Source organism: Elephas maximus, chromosome 3 (genome assembly GCF_024166365.1).
Source record: "Elephas maximus indicus isolate mEleMax1 chromosome 3, mEleMax1 primary haplotype, whole genome shotgun sequence".
NCBI lineage: Eukaryota > Metazoa > Chordata > Mammalia > Proboscidea > Elephantidae > Elephas > Elephas maximus.
In genome coordinates this window covers 2,888,952-2,905,298 of record NC_064821.1, presented here as the reverse complement: position 1 = coordinate 2,905,298, position 16,347 = coordinate 2,888,952, and the positions used below count along the sequence as shown (strand labels likewise).

Here is a 16,347-nt window from a genome sequence, read left to right as displayed (position 1 = left end):
CCCAGAAAAGCTAGCTGAGATAATTGATGAAGGTAGGCACAGTAAACAACAGATTTTCAATAAAGATGAAAGTCTCATATTGGAAGAAGAGGCTATCTAGGACTTTCATAGCTAGACAGGATTCAATGCCTGGCTTCAAGGGACAAGGTGACTCTCTTGTTAGGGGCTAATACCATTGTTGACCTTAACTTGAAGGCAATGCTCATTTACCATTCCAAAAACCCTAGGGCCCTTAACAATTACACTACATCTACCCTGCCTGTGTTCTACACATGGAACAACAAAGCCTGTATGACAGCACATCTACTTACAACATGGTTTACTGAGTATTTTAAGGTCATTGTTGAGACCTACCATTTCGAAAAAGACTCTTTTGAAAATAGTACTCTCATTGACCATGCACCTGGTCACCCAAGAGCTCTGATGGAGAGGTACAAGATCAATGTTGTTTTCACACCTGCTAACACACATCCATTCTGCAGCTTGTGGATCAAGGAGTAATTCCAACGTTTACGTTTTACTAAGAAATAGATTTTGTAAGGCTATAGCTGCCATTGACAGCAATTGCTCTGTTGGATGTGGGTAAAACTAAAAACCTTTGGGAAAGAAAGCTCCATTCTAGATGCCATTTATAACAGTCCTGATTCATGGGAGGAGATCAAAATATCAACAGGAATTTGGAAGAAGTTGATTCCAACCCTCACGGATGACTTTCAGGGGTTCAAGATTTCAACAGAGGAAGTAACTGTACTTGTGGTGGAAATAGCAGAACTAAAGTTAGAAATGGAGCCTGAAGATGTGACTGAACTCCTGAAATGTCATGATAAAACTTTAACGGGTGAAAAGTAGCTTTTTACGGATAAGCAAAGAAAGTTTCTTGAGATAGAATCTATTCCTGGTGAAGATGCTGTGAACACTGCTGAAATAACAACAAAGGATTTAGAATATCATATAAACTTAGTTGTTAAAGCAGCTGCAGGGTTTTAGAGGACTGGCTCCAATTTTGAAAGAAGTTCTACTGTGGGTAAAAATGCTATCAAACAGGATCGCATTCTATAGAGAAATCTTTTGTGAAAGAAAAAGTCAACTGATGTGGCAAACTTCATTGTTGTATTATTTTAAGTGACTGCCACGGCCACCGCAAGCTTCGGGAACCACTACCCTGATCATTGAGTAGCCACTGACATTGAGGCAACAACCTATAACAGCAAAAAAGATTACAACACTGTGAAGGCTCAGATGATGGTGAGCATTTCTTAGCAATAAAGTATGTCTTCATTAAGGTATGTACATTGTTTCTTCTTAGGCTTAATGCTATTGTACAGACTACAGTATAGTGTAAACCTAATCTTTACATGCACTGGCAAACAAAAAAATTTGTGTGACTCACTCTATTGCAGTACTTTCTTTATTGCTGTGGTCTGGAACCCTCTGTATCTTTGAGGCATACCCATAGAAGGGAGGGGGGAAGTAGGTATGCATGAGACATGGGAACTCTGCATTTACATTCTGCCAAATCTCACCACATGCAGCTCTGCTTTATGCTGGTCCTTATTTCTATCCGTTTTGCTGTTAAAACTGTAAGTACAGTGCTTCTTACATTCTGCATCATTTTAGCAAATTATTGAACTTGAGGGGGTAGGGGAACATCCAAATTTCAGTGAGTTGGAAGCCTGGGTGACTCCAGGAGCCCCAAAATTTTAGGTGGGTGCCTACAATCTTGGGCACATGTGGCATTCTAGAACTGTGCCCTCTCACCTGTTAGATTAGGCATTGCTCCAGCTGATTGGAGTTAGAAGAGTTGCATTTTCAGTGGGCTGGTGTCAGAGAAGATATTTACAGTTAGTAGGAGAGGCAGACAGACACAGATAGGGACACTTTAAGTTTCCATGAGAACAGGTTGGGCACCAAAACAGAACCTTTGGCATTGCTGGGTCCTGATTTATCACTGACAAAAGACTAACAAAAAGCCACGTATTGAGCATCGTCCTGGTTGTCAGTTTATTGCTTCTGCTGTAGACACCCGGTTTTTACCTATCTGTGATAAACAAGCTGTGCTTTATATTTCTCTTCTGCCAGTTATCAGAGTATGGAGGACAATGAAGGACACTGCAGGAGGAAGGGACTAATCCAGGTGCTACCTACCATGTACTATCCTCACAAATGTGAGAATGCTTATCAGGTGAACAGCCAACCCAAATCCCTCCTCTGAAAACAGAGGCAAAAAGAAGTGTTTTACAGCTCTAGAAGCACACTCTCCAGTTCCCAGCAGCAACGGGAATTATACACTGATGACTGAATATAAAGTGACACAGCCCCTCTGAGAAACAGACTGGGCGCTTCTTATTAAGGTAATCATACATCTACCATAACACACCAACCCCACTCATAGAGGCATAAATGAGAAAAATGAAACTTTATGTTCACATAAACCCATTGCATCAATGTTTATAACAGATTTATTTAAAAAGTGAAAGAACTAAAAAGTGGAAATTCAAATACTCTTAACCTGATGAATATACAAACTGTGGTAGGGCTATGCAACAACACGCTACAAAGCAGTAAAAAAGAACAAACTGTCCGTAAGTTCATCTGCATGGATGAATACAAAATCCATTCACGCTAAATGACAGGGCCCAGAATCTAAAACACACATACAGCATGATGCATACACGCATAAGTGCCACAGATTTATGACTGAGAAGTGGGAACACCAGCAATTTTTTGGATGAGAGATGGAGCTGTTTTATATTTACATTGTGCTACTAGTTATACGACTAAGGAAATTACTTCGTGTCACCTTTAGGACAATCTCTACAAGGTGATTTGTCTGTATATACACATTTTGCATAAAATGGCCATCACGTACACAATATCTTATACCCAATGTATCACACGTTCAACTATGAGTGCTTTACCTCTGTGGACTGAATTTTTCTAAAGAAATTCATTTAGTGCAGTACCAACACTTTGACATGTAGCCTGGCATTTATCTAAAAACTCCCTTCCCACTGGACACTGACACCGTTTCTCTTGTTTCGCTATTTCCACAATATAGCACTATCATCAAAGTATAACATTATGGTGCCTAAGGATTTCCAAAAAAATGATTCTGAAAGGGCATTTGGGCCAACGGGAGGTCCAGTTTGAAGGCTTTTGCTACCTACAGCCACCATTTACCCAGCTACTTACATGAGAAGTCAAGGAGGAAGATCTCAGTTAACGGTGGGGCAGAAGAGCTCCAGGCCTCGTAGGAGGTTTGCACCCCAGGTGGAGAAACAGCCACCAGTCCAGCCCAGTTCAGCAACTACAGCCTCACCTCCTTGCCTAGTGCACTTTCCTCGAACCACAAAATTACCAAAAGTAGGACTTTCAAATACGAGTTCTGTTGTGTTGGACACATGTTCCACTGCATCTAGATCAGGTTGTAGGTCTGTGCAGGTTCACAATCTCCACATATCCTCAATGTGAGCCCTCTTCCAATGAAAATTCTCATTCTTATAATGCCATTTGACAGAGACATTTTTGTGAAATGTGGGTTAAAATTTTTTGTGCAGTTTTCCCATTAGTAAAGTAAGGATCATAACAGTTGTGGAAGATTGAAAAAAGCAATGAAAAAAAGTTAAGTGCAACACTACACACGATATATAATGCAGATTTCTTAGGAAATGACTGCTTTACATACAAAGGAGGCTAAAAGAAAATACCCAAAATAATGAGTGGTGGAATAATGAGTGATTTTTGCTTTTCATTCCAAATTTGTTAAAATCCAATTTTTCTCCATCAGGAACATACTGCTTTAATATAACAGAAACAAATTACCATTTTGATACTCATCCAAAATCACACGCTACAAATGAAGATGTTCTTTGCTTCTAGTCCCAGTCTCTACAGTGTGTGAGGTATTACAGAGGTCCGAAGGAAGGACGCACACCGAAGGACCCCTTGTCATATATGCAATATATATTTCTCCTCAGTATACTTTCTCAAGTTTTCAAATGGCAGAGAGAACTGAAGATGTTCCCTCATTCCTTAGATTCGTAACGCCTCTCTCCACCGTGAGTCCTTATATGGTGAGTGAAAGAGGAGGCGTGCCTAAAGGATTTCCCACATTCCTTACATTCATAAGGTCTCTCTCCACTGTGAGTTCTTATATGTGTAGTGAGAGATGAGGACTGGCTAAATGCTTTCCCACATTCCTTACATTCATAAGGCCTGTCTCCACTGTGAATTCTTGTATGTGTAGTGAGGGCTGAAGAGCGGATAAATGCTTTCCCACATTCCTTACATTCGTAAGGTCTCTCTCCACTGTGAGTTTTTATATGCCTAGTGAGGGCTGAGCGCCAACTAAAGGCTTTCCCACATTCTTTACACTCATAAGGCCTCTCTCCTCTGTGAGTTCTTACATGTCTGGTGAGGTTTGAGATCCGACTAAATGTTTTCCCACATTCCTTACATTCATAAGGTCGTTCTCCACTGTGAGTTCTTTTATGTTGAGTGAGAGATGAGGACTGTGTAAAGCCTTTTCCACATTCCTTACATTTGTAAGGCCTCTCTCCACTGTGAGTTCTTATATGTCTACTGAAGCTTGAGAAATCACAAAAAGATTTTCCACATTTCTTACAATCGTAAGGCCACTCTCCACTGTGAGTTCTTATATGGTTGATCAGATGTGAGGACTGGCTAAAGGTTTTTCTACATTCCTTACATTCATAAAGCCGTTCTCCATTGTGAGTTCTTATATGATTGATCAGGTGTGAGGACTGGCTAAAGGCTCTCCCACATTCCTTACATTCATAAGGCCGCTCACCACTGTGAGTTCTAATATGATTCAATAGGTTTGAAGACTGCCTAAAGGCTTTTCCACAATCCTTACATCCGTAAGGCCTTTCTCCGCTGTGAGTTCTTGTATGTGTTGTGAGGGATGAGGAACAACTAAAGGCTTTCCCACATTCCTTACATTTGTAAGGTCTCTCTCCACTGTGAGTTCTTAAATGTGTAGTGAGGTGTGAAGCACAACTAAAGGCTTTCCCACATTCCTTACATTCATATGGTCTCTCTCCACTGTGAGTTCTTTTATGTTTACTGAAGGATGAGGAATAACGTAAGGCTTTCCCACATTCCTTACATTTATAAGGCCTCTCACCACTGTGAGTTCTTACATGTGTAGTTAGGTATGAGGCACAATTAAAGGCTTTCCCACAGTCCTTACATTCATAAGGCTGCGCTCCATTGTGAGTTCTTGTATGGCTAGTCAGCTTTGAGGACTTACTAAATGCTTTCCCACACTCCTTACATTTGTAAGGCCTCCCTCCCCTGTAAATACTAATATGTTTACTGAGGGATGAGGTAGAAGTAAAGGTATTCACATCTTCGTTAGGATCACAGTGTTGCCTCCCACTTTCAATTTGTTTATGTTCACTGAGGGCTGAAAACTGACCAAAGGGTTTCTCAGAGTCCTTACATTCATTAGGCCTGTCTCTACTGTGAGTTTTTTCATGTGTATTGAAAGAGGAACAACTACAAGTGATCCCACATTCCTTACATTTACAAATATTCTTCACAGGAAGAGTTTTTATATGAGTGTTTAGGTAAGAGGAACGACTACAGGCCCCCTCACATTCCTTACTCTGAAAGGTATCCCATCCAGGGTGAGATCTGATGTGATGTTTAAATGAAAGATGATACTTGAAAGCTTTTCCACACTCACACCATGTAGGAAGATTTTCTCTAGGAAGAGTTCTTTTGAGCCTGGTAAGACATGCAATCATGCTGAAAGGTTTTCCAGACTGATTACCTTCTTTCCCTTCCTTTTCTTTCTGTTCTTTACTTTCATGGAGGTTCTCATCTATATGCCATCTGTCAAAGAAGAACAAAATGTTGCTTGAATTAAGTCTGTTATAAAATACAGTACACAGTAAATGTGTATGTCTTCTGCTCTGCATCATCTCACGTTGAATAGGTTATATCATCTACTAGAAGTCAATTCCATTAGTGTAATATTTTTTCTAAATAACGAAATTTTCTAATTGAACACAAGTGAAATGTTTCAAATAATATTCATATTTATGAGAATATAGTGCTGTGAAATTACATGAACACATAATTTTAGAATTAGATTTATACACACACACATAAATGTCATACATTAAGACACTCTGGTAAAGTACAGTTCATACTCATGAAATGACACTCACCTCACATGCCTCCCTTTTTTGTTACACCACTCTTCAACGCCATGGAATTCACAAGCTTCTTCTAACATGGTGTACCAGGAATTTTCCTTCATGAATCGGATTGTTAAATGTTCATTGGACATTACTTGTCCTTTATCAACCTGTTGAGGAACTGATTCAATAATTTTAAATGTAGTTTCACAACATACAACAAAATGGTAAGGAGCTTTTATAAGGAACAGGGTACCTGTGAGAAAAGAAAGACATTGAAGCATATGCATGTTCTAGGACTTTGCAATGGTCAAAAGGGTAAGCAACTTACTGAAAAATTACTTCTTGATCGAAAGTGATGGTGTCACAAACAGGGCATAATCGGGAAAGCATAGTAGAAAGGCACTGGAAGCAATGCATGCGTGGAATGGTAAGGTTAGAAGAGACATGGGGAAGATCTGTTCATGACCATACAGAGTGTGAGAGGACTTATGGAAAGGGAAACTAACAATAATAATAAGCTCAGGTATATACAGAAGTTTAGCCTCCTCAAACCAGTACTTTTTAAAATTGATTTATTCAAATATAAGTCCTTCCATTCAGGGTTCATCCTTCAAAGGATTCTTGCATTCCTAGTATATCCTGACACCATAGCTCTGAATAAGGAAGGACTAACTTAACTATCCTTAGATTTTTCCCTGGGAGAACGGGGTGCGGACAACATGGTGCTCATGCGGAAAGGCAGATCACGAGGGAAGACAGTGGAAAGCAAAATTTCCCAGATACTGGGCCAATATTTTGGCCTCCAGAGTCTCTATAGACGGATTGTTATGAGTTTATCTGCAGCTAAATAACAAATTTGTAATAAATACAGTAAAATTCTAATGAGGTATTAATCCACAAATCTCTGTGTCCAAAATGACCCCTGAAACCAATGTACACATTTACAACACTTAAAGACTCTCAAGGCATTTAAACAAATGAGAAATACAAACTCGGTTTAATATGTAGATTTCTGCATTTAGGGGAAACACACTTGAGACTAAGCTCCATGACGGCAGTGAACATTTTGCCAGGTGTTCCAATGTATTCCCATTCCTCAACCCAAATCTTCAAACAAGGTCCGTGAGTACAATATTTTCATTTACTCGTGAAAATAAGAAAACTGAAATCCTCCTTACCAATCGAGGCTAGATTTCTGAAGGTTTCCATCATCACGTCTCTGTAGAGTTTCCTCTGAGCAAAATCCAGCAGAGCCCATTCTTCCTGCGTAAAGTCCACGGCCACATCCGCAAACACCACTGAATCCTAAAATATCCCACATGTTCTGGATCAGCAAGGTATTGTCTTCCACAATGTGTGTGAAAGCTCAAGCGAGATTATCAGTGCAGGGGACCAGAGAATTCACAGAAAGGTCACGTATGTTTCTGTGTTCTACTCTGGAGTTTGGCCATCAGGCTCTTCCTTCTGCCCTCTACATTTACATCCTGACTCTTGGCATCCTATATCATGGATTTAACAATATTCTAAAACACTGAACTTTTCTGTCCACAGTTTGACACTGACTAAATACCGTCTCGTTGCTCTGTATTTTTGTTCCAGAACAGCCAGAACTAAAGCAGAAGGGAGAGAAATCCTCTACAGATGAAAGACCTATTTCCACATTCAGATCATCACCTCTCTGTGGAAAAAAACAATTTTGCCACCTTCCATAAGACCCACCAGAACAAGCAACAAAACAAGAAGCAGCATGAGATATTAACATCTAGGAAACACTGAGAGACGGTTGGTTTTTCCTTGCGTTCCTCACCAGCCATGAGATGTCTACCAAAAAACTGCTAACTCAGGTCAACAGAAGGTGATGAGACCACCTGCCAAAAGGTGAAAATTCTAAGAATTATAATTTTTAAATGTTTGTTACTCATTTTTCAACACCTCGACAGCAGCACTGTCACCCTCTCTGACTCTTTCATAGAAATAGAAAAGGGGATTGAAAAGTTACCAGAGCTCAGGTGAGAGAGAGAGGACATGAAATTCAGGATCTCCACACAACTGTCGAACTTTTCATCCAATTATGAGTGACCACTCTACAGAACAAACGTATACCCAGAAACTCAAATAAACATGCTCTAAAGTATTAAGATGGCAAAAGCCCCTGCAGTGGATTAGTTTTGCACCTGGCCTTTCTAGCCATGCTCTTGTAACTCCCACCCAGGTGATTGTATGATAGGTAACTGTGATCTACACTAAAGGTACTAGCCAATTTTTCATTAAAGAGAACCAATTCAAGAGCAAAGAGAGGAGCCCGCCACCCCCAAGGAAGGAGAGACCAGCAACAGGATATCATGCAGTTGGCTTCCTGACCCAAGAGAGAGAAAGCTGAGCGCCTTTGGGTTTACAGAAGCTTCACAGACACATTCAAACACCCTTAGGTACTGAGTTACTGAGCCTGAAGGCTGGGCATCATGGTCGTGGGGATCATCTAGGTTAACTGGCATAACGTAGTGCATAAAGCAAAGGTTCTACATCCAACATTGGCGAGCAGCATCTGGGGTCTTAAGAGCTTCCGAGTGGCCAGCAAAGATATATCTACTGGTCCCATCCTATCTGAAGCAAATGGGATTGAAGAAAATTAAAGAAACAAGGCAAATATTAGTTCTAAGTACTAATGGACCACAAATATCACAGCCTTCACCAGCCTGAGCCCAAACAACTAGATGGTGCCTGGTTGCCACTGGTCATTCCAGTAGGGATCACAATATACGGTCATGGACAGTGCCGGAGAAAAACACAGAACAAAATTCAAATTCACACACATACAAAACATCAGACTTACTGGTCTGACAAAGACTGGGGGAACCCCTGAGACTGTGGCCCCTGTATACCCTTTCAACTTTGAACTGAAACCACTCCCAAAGTTCACCCTTCAGCAAAAGATTAGACAAGTCTATAAAACAAACAACATACATATAACACACCTCAGGAACTTGCTTCGCATTTCAATCATGTATCCAACACCAAAAGGGCAACACCTGCCTAAAAGCAATGACAAAAAGGAAGGAAAGGATAGGAAAAATGGATGGTTGGAAACAGGGAACCCAGGGTAGGGATGGGGAGAATGCTTACTCATTGTGGGGACTGCAACAAATGTCACCAAAAAAATTTGTGTATCAATTGTTAAAAGAGAAACTAATCTGCTCTGTAACCTTTCACCTTATGCACAATTGAAAAAAACAAAAACAAAAAACACAGAGGACCAAGGCCCAGAGTGGTTATGGTAATGTCCCATGGTAACAACTTGGAACTCAAATAAGGAAGGTGACCTAGGCATTCAAGGTTAGAAAATCACAAGTGTGTAGAGGAAGAGCCATGCAAAATGCTGCTTCTTAGGATTTAGACCTTCACATCTTCTGCCGCCTTTTACATCTTGTAATAAGCACAGAGCTGGGAACTCACAGCTCATTGCCCAATAAATCATATTTAGCCTCACCCCTTTATGCTAACAATTACCCAGTTCCCTGTGGTACTCACCATTTTCTGCCTCCAGCCTCTCTAAGCGAATGTCCTCTCTACAGCCCAAGAAGCAGTGAAGGTAAGAGGAATGAGTGGAAGCAAAGCCACTAAACTGTCTGGAAGCAGATGAATAATGTTTGGCCTACACAGGCAGTCAGCAGTTCAAATGCCTATTGGTGATTTACAGATGTGTAAGATGGTAGCCCTAGGTTCCAGGCTGCTTAACAGGATCAGTTCTTCTTGAGTCACACCTGGGACCTGAAACAGAAGAAGACGTGGGGCAGGCTGGGAAACACAGTATGAGGTTATGTAGGGAGTGACAGGTTTTTGGCTTTAGCTCTTTCCCTGGGAAGGGCTTCCTCCCAGGCCAAGGCATTGCTCCACCTTGGTAGTACTTGCATTCTCCATACAGCTCTACAGGTTTCAACTGTATGGCAAGGAAATCACAAATGGAGCACTTTCCTCATGCCACAGCATGGGAGGCATCCATATCTGGCCAGGCAACAAAATTTGAACCAGATTTCCACAGTGTCAGAGGCCCAAGGTTCAGATTGTGGCTTTACCTGAGAATCTGTTTCTTCTTAATCCAGATAGACATATATACTTGATATCAACATCAGTGAACTGTCACGGACAACATATTTTTCAAGCCTGGTTAATAAATCCATCAGGGCTCCTTGATTTTTTATTATATAGAGCTAACTTTTGTAATTTTTAATTCTCAGTTCATTTACATCATTGTAAAACGTTATCAATATTTTTCCTCTCAATTTCGCAATTAACATTTTTTTCCCTGTTGAGATCTTTTCTCCCCCTCTGTGTAGAGAGCTAAACAGAATCCTGATTATATAAGATCTTGTTACCAAAAGTAAAATATATTGGCTTTCATTTCACATGGGATTGTTATCCTGTATGTGGACATTATGAAGACTAAACGCCAATCCCAGGCAGTGATAACCTAAAGAAATAAAATCACATTTGAGAAAATATAGAGAAGAAAAATAGACTCTTCAAATAAATGGATCTGGAGTAAGTGGTTCTTAGCACTGAAAGAAGATAACAAGACTGCTCTCATAACAGCAACTCCTGCAAATCCCAATTCTAAATTTTACAAATACAGATTACGCTAATGACTTTGGAGTTAGCAAAGATTTCTCAAACAGGACAATCAAAACTACACATTTTTATTTTCAAATACCTGCAGCTACTGCTTGATTCTTCATTATCTATATATTCACTCCTATCTTTTCCACTGTATAAAACAGCAGCCTTTTGTTCCTCTTAGCTTCAACAAATTCAATATACATGTGTTATGGTTTTTCTACATTATAACACCCGGTTTAAACTCAAACTTATTCTCTATTTATAGTACAAATGCTGTACATGTTACTCATCAATTTAAGTTTCACTTTTTCACATTCAAAGTTGTGTCCTTTCCAATAGCTGCACATTTCATATTTATCCAAATAAGGGCATTTTCTAAAATTAAAAATGAGGAGCTCTCAGCAACACTGCAGCTGACCAGGACGTGCTGAAATATCTGGAACACATCCATAACGCACACCCCCCAGACTGTCCTCAATTCCAGTATTTGCTGCTCTTACAATGGAAATGTGCCGCGTTTTTACTGCAAGGAGCCTCCAACCTATTAAGTGCGGCTATTTGGTGGCAGAAATTATGGCTGCCTCATTAGCATTTAATCCAGCACAAATCCTGTCTCTGTCTATGCTCAGGATCCCGGAGCAACACTGGGTCTATGATCTCTATTACCTGCTTGTCTTCTAGGTCAACCTCGTTCAGCCACATCAGGTGGGCCATATTGTCTCTGGCACAACTGTGGAGGAAATTTCTGCCTTAGAGACAAGTGATTCCTGGAAACGTGCCTCTTAATAAATATTTGCAGCCCGAGGTGGGGATGGCTATCGTTCCAAATGGGCGTACTAGTTCCATCCACGTTTCCTGCTACTTCATCTACGTCAAAGTCCTGTAACAATTAAACTAAAGGCCAAACCCTTGCCATGGAGTCAATCCCGACTCACAGCAAACCCATCTGGTAGGATACAACTGCCCCACACAGTTTCCAAGGGTGTAGTCTTGACAGAGCAGATTACCCCGTCTTTCTCCTGCTCAGAGGATGGCGGGTTGAACCACCGACCTTTTGCTTAGCAGCCGAGCGCTTAACCACTGCGCCACCAGAGCCCGTTAACAAACCAGGGGAGGGGGAGACGCCTCCCCACAACCTCGCTTCCTTGAGAACCCCCAAGAGCTTCCCAACAGTCCTTGCCGGCGGGGACGCAGGCGGACGACGGAGCCCGGTGCGGGGCGCACTCAGGCGGCGGGAGCAGGGCGCGCACAGGCTAACTCCCCGGGCTTGTCACCCCGCATTCCTCACAGACTCCCGGCGACGCGGACACCCCTGGTCTCCGCCCACGCACGACCTCACCTATTAACGCCCCGACACACCTAGGCCTCGCCCCCCTACCTGGCCGTCCCGACGCGGCGGGCGCGGGACTCCTCAGCCGGGCTGGGAGAGCACAGCGGCCGCTTCGCTGCGCCGCCGGCCGAGGCCCAGGCCCCGGAGAAGAGGCAGCGCCGGCGGCGGGAGGCTGCAGGCCAAGTCCGGCTACGGAGGCCCCGCGGCCCGGCACCATCCGGAACCCCAGCGGGCCCCCCCCGCGGACCTGGTACCGGCCCAGGCCGGACGCCGGCGGCGCCACAGACGTACCTCACGCCCCAGCCGGCCGACCGCGAATCATGGCTGCCGGCCGCGCACGCGCACTTCCGCTTCCTGCGCTGAGCTCTCGGCGGGAGGGGCGGGGTGCCGGCGCGGAGGCAGAGGGCTCCGCCCAGTGGTGGGCACGTTCAGGGACTTGGCCTCGGACTTGGGTTCCTCCTCTTGCCTTTATTTCCTCCATAAACAAAAGCCTTAAACCTAAGGACCAGCTGCCAACTACTCAATCCTCATTCATAGCCACGCTGTAGGACATAGGACTGTCCCATAAGGTTTCCAAGGCTGTAAGCTTTCACAGAGTCTGACAAATCTCCAAGGAGCCTATATTTCTCTGAGGGCACAATCAACATCCACTAAAAAATCTAAAAAAAAAAAAAATATATATATATATATATAATATATATATATAGTGATAAGGAAATGAATTAAAATAGATTGGAGGATTAGGGAAAACAGGAAAAGTAGACTACTTACCACCTTTTGAAGAAATACTCCTAAGAAGAGGGACATTTCACCTGAGTCTAAGAAAACATTAAAAAAAACATTAGGCATCGGGAAATAGAAATTGGAAGGAAGGCAGAGATTGGTTTTCCTTTTTGCTTTTGTGATTCACTGACTGGGTCTAAAGTTGAGAACTGCTGTCAGATTTCTGACCGTACAGCATACAACTTCCTTTTGTACGATCACTCTGTAACTATAAACTGTTGGTGCCATAGAATTCTAAAGAAGAAAACTCAGGAAAGAAAATTTTATAGTGAAAAATTCCTTCCCCCTTTCCTCAACTCTACCACCTCTACATCCTCCCTTACACTGGTAGTTTTTGTTCTAATTCGATTACTCATTTCACCTCTTGGTATCTTATGATAAAATTGCGCAGAATGAAGGGTACCGCGTCCCTTGGGACAAGGAAGCTAAGTGTGGGGGACCAACACAGACCTTGCCCTATGTTCTCTTTCTATTTGTATCCTTTTAATTAAAGATGTCTTCCTAAGTATAACCTTTTTTTTGTGAATTCTGAGTCAATCCAGTGAGTTAACAAACTTGAGTACAATTCCTCTTAAATTTGTTGTAAAAAACGTCATGAGGGCAGTGTCTGACCTCCTCTCACTTCATGAGCAGAAAGGAGAATCAAGATCAACAGCCCAAGGGTGATTCCTATGAGGTGGAGGTCAGACAAACCTTCTCTCTACAACACCTTTAATAATCTTGACACCAACCATCCCTCCCACAGCACTCTCTACTTCTCCGCTGGGTCCTAATTCACTGCAATGGCTACACAGAATTCACAGACCGTATTCACGATTTTTTTTTTTTTTTTTTTTACGGGGTTCGTTAGGGAAATAACAGGTTAAAATTCAGGCTCAGGAAACATTCAAGGATACACTTCTTCTATCGGGACAGCCTCTTCCAAGCCATGCTCACAGTTACGCCTCTCCCTGGCCCTAGGCCTCTGCCCAAAGGCACTCAGCTTTCTCTCTCCATGGGCTGGGACACGCACCATGCCATCTCCTGCGGCCGGGTCTCTCTTGCTGCTTCTCTGCCAGCACTTTTCATCATCTTCGGTGTAACAGCTTGCTCCGTCTTCTAGGTCCAGGAGCTTCTCAGCACCAGGATCCCCCAGGTCCAAAGGATGTGCAGGCTCTTCCTTCTTGGTGGTGGTGGGATCTTCTTTCCTGCTCATGTCTGGCAAAAGTGACAAATCCCTTTATTGGACCACAATAACCCTGTCACACGGTCCTGCCCAATCACTTGGGTGAGAGTTACAAGACCACGGCTAGAAAGGGCCCACGCAAAAGTCACCTATCATACTGCACTTGTAAAGTGTGCCTTAGCTCCTTGTGGGTAGGGTCAGAGAAGTACTGTATGGGCACCTGGTTTGCGGAGTGTCCTCGTAACTTGTGAGCTCTGACCCAGATTTGGGTGGCTAGGGGCAGACAGAGAGGGCCACATGGACAGCTGGCAATAAGCATGGAGAAGTGGGAAGGTGAGCGCTGCATCGCCCCCAAGATGTATCTTGGGTTTGCTTCACACTGATCCTTACCATGTCACTGGCAATGAAGGTGGAATTTGCCACTTACCTAACACAGACCTACATCTGTTTAGTCAACAGGCTACGAGAGGTCTGGGTACAAGCCTCTTCCCGGTGTTGAGTCCTAGTGTTATTCACCATTATTCGTAGAGTCTGCCTGAAGGTAAAGCACCTGTGAAGCCTGATCATCTTTCCAGGTTGACTCTTAGTCCTTGCTTTCCTTTTGGAAAATAATTCCCTCTAATATACTTTTTTTTTTTTTAATATACTTACGTAGTTAATAATTCTGTCCCCTCTGAACGGAGCTCCTCATTAAACGTGAATCTGGTCTGTCCCATGATGCCTAGACTAGTAGCTGCTCCTCTGTAACCCTTTCTGCCTTGGGGCCAGTGCTGTTGAATGCAGCATGCAGGTCATTGCCAGTGTACATGAATGTCCTGAGAGGAGTAAGGATACATATTTTGTACCCAAAAAAGTAGGTTCCCCCATACGACAGTTAGGTGAGTGGTAGTCACTCTAGATGTAATTTAGTCTGAGCATGCCGTAAGATCTCCCCATAGCTTTCCTCATTTCAGGGTGAGGCAGTTTCCTAGTGGAATCTGGATCCACGATGGGATGGCTACTGCTTTAATAACATCAGAAATTCATTGTCTTTTTCTATTTTCCTTAATAGCTTTCTATGCAGGAAAACAAGGATGCTTGTGTATAGCGTACTGTAGTGTCCTGGGCATGCCATTGTTACATTTCACTCATTATAATCAGGGAGCTTTCTAAACAGGAGATCACCAAGGTCACAGTTACATAAGTCATCAGTTAAATGGAAGTTGTATATCACAAAGTCTAATGATACGGTAGGAGACAGTTTCTGAAAATTCCTTCCCAAATGACAGATGTAACCTGAAAAACAAAAGTTAAAAGACACGGGCATGTTACTAGAGTTCCACTCAGTCATTAACAATTGGTCCAGTTCATCATCCTGTTCATTCGACCCAGGCAGGTTCTAAAACCACAGGTGTGGTCTTGGCAAACACAAGGCTTCACCACCCTGGACGTCTGGTGTAACTGTGCTATGAAACAACTTTATTCTTTCACTCCAAGTCTATCTTGAGCACTCATTTAATACCGGATTTCCCTCACTGCATTACCATTTATTCATTCCTTTACCCTCAACTACTATTTCTGCTTCTCTTCATTTGCAACTGATTCTTACACAATCTTTTCCACATGTGCAAGGGACATGGGGTTGGGCCACTCTGTCGAATAAGATAGGCAGCAGTGTTACTAATCTAGCCAACGCTATCTCGTCAGTCCACTACCATTCACATGGGCCGTGTTACATAGGTACAGAACTAGTGGGCTATCTAAACCACGGGACAATACATCTGCACCCACTGTCAACTGCTATTTTGCCACATGGAGGACAATCCCCCCCCATAGGCCCTTCTGAATTCTGACATACACATTTAAAGATATGCTTAGTTTCTTTCTTACGGGTGATCTCTCTTTCTGGCATCCACAGGTCCAGCCATGTTCCTTGGAGTACTGCATGAGGTAGGAAAAAAAAGCTGAGGTGAAGCGGGGAAAAAAGAAAGTTGAGGTGATGTGGGGAAGAACCGTGAAGTCATACCAGCATCTTTCCCCAATGTACTCTTACTGTTCCCACAGAAAATGGAAGGAATGCATCTAGGGGTGCATTTCAAGTTTCAATTAAATAAGCTAGCAATGGTTGTTCAAATGAGATACACTCTACCAGAATATCTGGATATTTTCTGGTCCAAACAGAGTTGTCACTGGATGGAACGCATTAGCTGTCGCTGTAAACCCCCGCAAACTCTGTGACCAGGATGGAAGGCCGTTGTTCCATGGTTGCTTATTTGTCACGGGTTAAAAACATAATTGTGAAGTTC

General features: G+C 42.7%; 1 protein-coding gene across 7 annotated transcripts in view; it reads right to left on the bottom strand.

Moving 5' to 3' along the window:
• Positions 1-2,441: 2,441 nt before the first annotated feature.
• Positions 2,442-16,347, bottom strand: part of LOC126071869 (zinc finger protein 883-like) — a 79,382-nt gene continuing 65,476 nt past the window's right edge. For 2 of the 7 annotated variants that reach the window (XM_049876264.1, XM_049876263.1), the window contains exons 2-5: positions 9,699-9,938; positions 7,349-7,475; positions 6,198-6,348; positions 2,442-5,859 (exon numbers count right to left, since the gene is read on the bottom strand). In XM_049876264.1, the coding sequence (XP_049732221.1) occupies positions 4,026-5,859; positions 6,198-6,348; positions 7,349-7,475; positions 9,699-9,701 (2,115 nt within the window). In that variant the 5' untranslated portion in view covers positions 9,702-9,938 and the 3' untranslated portion in view covers positions 2,442-4,025. The other 5 variants (XM_049876265.1, XM_049876261.1, XM_049876262.1 and 2 more) reach the window with 5 other exon arrangements.